We start from the raw sequence: 5,104 nt of genomic DNA on the forward strand, positions 1-5,104 counted from the left end.
AAACCAAGGCACGTGAAGCCTTTAATTAGGTTACATACTAAAATAAAATAAATACAATTGGAATTTTACATTTGATTAATTTTTAAATATAACAAATTTTAGTATTCTGAATTCTTTACTATTCTATTGTAATGTGAGTTTTTAAGCATGTCACTAATCCTTACTTGATGAAACTGTTATTTTTTCCATTTACTAGGGAGAAAAGTTTAAACATTTAAGGCCAATTTTTCAGAAATCACATGTAACAATTTTGTCTTCCAATTGCACACTTAGTCTGCACCTAGTGTTTCATTTTGCCTGCATGAACTGTATGGACTGGCAGCCAAAACTGAATTTACAATCACATTTAAAGATAAGTTAAAGAATGTCTGTGACTAAAGCACCTGGCAAATCTATCGTAACTGACATGTTACACTCTTAACCTGAATTAAGTGATTCTGAGATGAACAACTATGGATGTTTTTAAAGTTCCCCGGGGAGATGAATACGAATTTCACTCATCTAATTTCCATCGAACACCAGCTTTTACCTAGTGTCAGTCATCCCAATCCATATCTCCCAATACACACCAACAGTTCCCTGACATAAGCTTCAGGACAAACACCTCGAGTACAAGCAGTTGCAAGTTTTCACACTGTGGCTTGCTGTAACTAGCTAGGTGTGCTTTTGGTCAGGGATCAGTGTGACATATCTCAGTATGGGAAATATATGGGGTGCAGGAAAAGGGCAGGCAGTGATGAAGAAGGAGGGACAGAGGGAGGGAAAAGAACCGGGACCTCACAGAACTCAGTCTGCAGAGACAACTGGTGGAACAAGAAGGAAAATCACCTTTTCAAGCTCCAGTACCTTCTTTTTGATAAAGACAAGCTGATAAATCAGCTCTGAAATGCTGACAATAAGTCAAGCTTTTGTGGTCCTGATAATTTTTTTGTTAATTGTTGAGTTTTTCAAACTGCGAAAGGCATGCAAGCAGTTCCCTCCTGGACCGACTCCTCTCCCATTGCTGGGAAATATGGTGCACCTGAACTTTCAGTTTCATCGAGATCTTCTAATGGAGGTACTTCTTTTAAAATGCTAATCAAGATTAGTTAATTTTAGTTAGATCTTAAGCAACACTGGTATGTTAATAGCGAAGTGAAATTTTTAAGTCTTAGAAAGTTACAGATGAGGTATGGACATATAAAGATCAACTTGATTTTTTATATTCAGGTTACCTTTTTATGTGGAATATGTCATCTTTGCAAGAAATTTAATGTTCTTAAGAATCAAATAAACTTTAGGGACAGGGTTTCTGACTTCAATAACAAGTCAGATAATACCAATTATTGAAAAGATGCTTCTCCACTGCTGCTAAGTCCATACACGTTACTTTTTAAAATTCTGATGCATTGTCTAATTTAATGACGAATTGGGTAACATGGTGCCTGTGCTTGCAATATTGAAAGGGCATACATTCCCTGTCTTCCAACACCTCCTTTAAAACTATGTTTTTGCCACTTGGTTTTAGAGGCAGTTGGTCCTCCCCAGGGCACATCAGTCCCTTCCTGTACTCTGGCAGTAATTCTTGTAATGGTTTGCAGATGACCTCTAATTCAGATCTGTGCTTGAGACAGTATGCACTGATCACTGTTTGCAGTGCAGACACAGGCAGTGATGCTGTAAGAGGGAGAGGAAAGGCAGTACCTACAGAATTATAAGGAGAAACAAGTGCCTATTGTGATCAATTGGCGATCACAATAGACAATTCTGGTAATTCTGGTGGCATCTTAGACTCTGTCTACCACCTCTTTTGTACCATCATGTGTGTGTTGAAGCAGAGTCCCATTGTTGGGCAAAGCTTTTTCCACAAATTACTGAATTTCCTCTGTCATACACTTGTGCCTGCTTGGACATCTCTCTGTCTCCGGTGGTCACTGCTTTCCTGTGAAGAAAGCATGGTTGGACAGTGCCTTGGGTGACATGGTCTAGGTTGAAGCATCCTTGCCCATGGCAGGGGGGTTGGAACTAGATGATCTTAAGGTCCTTTGCAACCCTAATTATTCTATGATTCTATGGCTCAGCTGCAGCCCACTGGCACTTAATGGCTGTTGACTAGTTTCTGGCTGTTCCTCCTCTACTGAAGCATACAGATGGAACAGATTTAATCTCTTGGTTTTCTTTGCAAAGGGAGGGCAAGCTGGAGGCATAGAGTCCTAGAGAGGCACAGAGTGTGGCTGTTCCACTAATAAGGTACAAATATTAGGATTAGATGTGATGCAGTATAAAAGATGATGTTTTCTTTATTTTGCTGCAGTGTTGCTGCAGCCTGTGCTGTGAAAAGAAATTAATTCCACCACCCCCATAAACAGTTTCATCTATTCTTTTCTTCCACCTTCTTTCTCCACTTACAGCTGGCAAAAACTCATGGCAACATATATACTCTGTGGTTTGGGTGGACCCCAGTGGTCGTACTGAATGGGTATCAAGCAGTGAAGGATGGTATGACTACACACCCTGATGATGTTTCTGGACGGATGGTGTCACCTTTCTTCAGAGCAATGGCCAAAGGAAAAGGTGAGATTTTCCTGCCATAAGTAGTGCGCAGGAATGATGGCTTGGCAAACTACTCTGCCTTGTTAGGTCTTTTACCCTCCCATTCCAAATGCTTTTCCACCAGATACTGTCCAAGTCCTCCATTAGCTCATAAGAATAACTATTTGCCATGACACCTTTTGTACCAAGCTTTCCCAAGCTTGGGAAACACTCCAGATCAGGTTGTTTCTAGGTGACCTTTTTGCTGTGTTCAAGATGGACATGATCCCAGCTCAGAACTCTGTAATCTTACCCTCCTCACAGAACAATTCGATTTGTGGCACATGATTTTGCTGAACCTTCCATGAATGCAAAGCTTGTTTATATATTTGCTAACTGTATACATTATGGTTGCCAAACACATTCCATCATGAGCAAGAGACTTATAATACCATTCTTCAGAAGTCTCCTTTCTGTGTTTGCAGCCACTCTTAAGCATTTGTGAGAGTGCCTCCAGCACCTGAAAACCCACTTCTCCTCAGTGTATTTCAGCAGTTTGTAGTCTTTCCTTTTTCCTCCCCTGCTTCTGCTATACCAAAGCAAACGCAGATCATTTAAAGCTAAATCACAGGAGCAGTTCAGAGCTCTTCAGGTAACCACTAGTGAAATTTAACAGTCAGTGGAATGGTTTCCCTTTCAGAAGAGATACAGGAACCAAATGCCACTTGTCCTTCGCCTTCAACATCTCAACCTACAAGTATCACATTAATTGATCTACATCTCCATAAACATACCCCAGCCCTGTACACTACTCTGTATAAATTCATCCAGTTATTCCTGTCTTGAGCATGACTGAGTATAGCTAAAGCAGATCTAAAAAGATGTCTTAAGGTTGTTTTGGGTTTGTTTGTTTGTTTTGGGGTTTTTTTTAAGACGTCAAGAAATGGAGCCATCAGCCAATCCTTCAATTGCCCTTTCCAAAGCTTAACTACAGTCAATGTTATAGGTTGGGTATGTTTGGCTGTGATTTCTGGTTGCTGATAATTTTACCTAAAGATGCTTGTATCACAGTGTATTCCCTGATTTACTCCATATATTTTATAATATATTTTTAAATGAATTGTTCATGTCTATGGCAAATATTAATACGCCAGGGAATATCCTCAGGTATTATACTGGCAAGTGGTCGCTCCTGGAAGCAGCAGAGACGCTTTGGTATGATGACTCTACGCAATCTGGGAATGGGGAAAAAAGGCCTGGAGTATCGAGTGCAAGAGGAGGCCTCTCACCTGGTGGAGTTTTTTGTGAACCTAAAAGGTATCTATCTGCTAAGATATGGATCCAGGACTAAAAAGTGTCTGATTTCTTCGGTATGCAAACTTACCTATGCCTTTCTAGGTTTGGGGTAGGTCTAGAGTGGGGCACCCAAAGCCCAAAGAGCTGACGGAGTGTAGTGTCACAAGAGTGATTTATTTTTTTTTTCTTAAAAAGCTGTTCATAAACCCACTGAAGTTGGGAACTTCCGAAATTCCACCTCCATGGCTTATCATTTCATCTATGATATGATTGTACAATGATATGATGTCACTGAATGGCACAGCCAAGCCATTCTCAGACTGCCTACAATGGGTAACTAAAGAGTATTACAGAGCTTAGTCATTCCTCTAAATTTCAGTAACGTTAGATGTTATGAGGTAAACTGGATATTTTAGTGTCAGTCTGGCTAAGTAACTATCAGCAAGAGAATCAAAGAAAGTAGGAGGTGGAAGAGAGCATCAGTGGATTATCAGGTTCATTCTAGAGTCCAAGCTAAGATAATTTCTATCCAAATAATTTTTTATGGATGTCTGTCCCATAACTTTTAAAAAAATCATCACAGAGATGTGATAATCTACCAGCCACAGCTGAGACTGCAGTAGTTTTATTATGTATACTTTGCAGTTCCCACCCATCTATTCTGCTTCTTAAACCTTCCCAAGTGCCTTAAGTCTTTCCTCCTAAGTATTTTTTACATTTTTGAACATCTGTCACTGCCTTCTCTTAGTTCACCTCCAGAGACATTTCTTCCTTTCCACATTCTGACTTGTCTTCTTCCACACAACTGGGGACAGCACATTTGATATGATATCCTCTAACAGCTCTTATTTGTACGATGTTATTTCACAGAAAGGGTTATGATATTGTTTTAGAGCTATAAGGATACAGTTTAATCGCATCCTTTGCTCTAAGACTGTGTTTTATTTTCATAAATATATATTAATGCCACATCTCTATCCCCATTCATGCCCCACCTGGGTAAAGAGAACATTTTCTGTAATCTCTAATAACATCTTGTCCTATCTGTATGAGGAACACCTGAAGAAAACATTGAGAGTGAATATCCATTTCTGTGTTTGCAGGAAGACCTGTGGATCCTTCTTTCCCTCTTTTCCATTCTATTTCAAATGTAATTTGTGCTCTGGTTTTTGGATATCACTTCTCTGATGACGACAAAACCTTCCATGAACTGATCAGAGTCACAGAGAATTTATTCAGATTTGCAGGCAGCTTTGTGCATCAGGTGAGTGAATAATATGCCTTTTTGTTCCCCCCC

General features: G+C 39.7%; 1 protein-coding gene across 1 annotated transcript in view; it reads left to right on the forward strand.

Annotated features, from left to right (window-relative positions):
• Positions 1–886: 886 nt before the first annotated feature.
• The window catches only part of LOC104413084 (cytochrome P450 2J6-like), a 10,857-nt gene continuing 6,639 nt past the window's right edge, over positions 887–5,104 (forward strand). The window contains exons 1-4 of the mRNA XM_010023993.1: positions 887–1,057; positions 2,391–2,553; positions 3,679–3,828; positions 4,911–5,071. Coding sequence (XP_010022295.1) covers positions 887–1,057; positions 2,391–2,553; positions 3,679–3,828; positions 4,911–5,071 — 645 coding nt within the window. The remainder of the gene's footprint in view (positions 1,058–2,390; positions 2,554–3,678; positions 3,829–4,910; positions 5,072–5,104) is intronic.

This window comes from Nestor notabilis, unplaced genomic scaffold, assembly GCF_000696875.1.
Source record: "Nestor notabilis isolate BGI_N333 unplaced genomic scaffold, ASM69687v1 scaffold11441, whole genome shotgun sequence".
NCBI lineage: Eukaryota > Metazoa > Chordata > Aves > Psittaciformes > Psittacidae > Nestor > Nestor notabilis.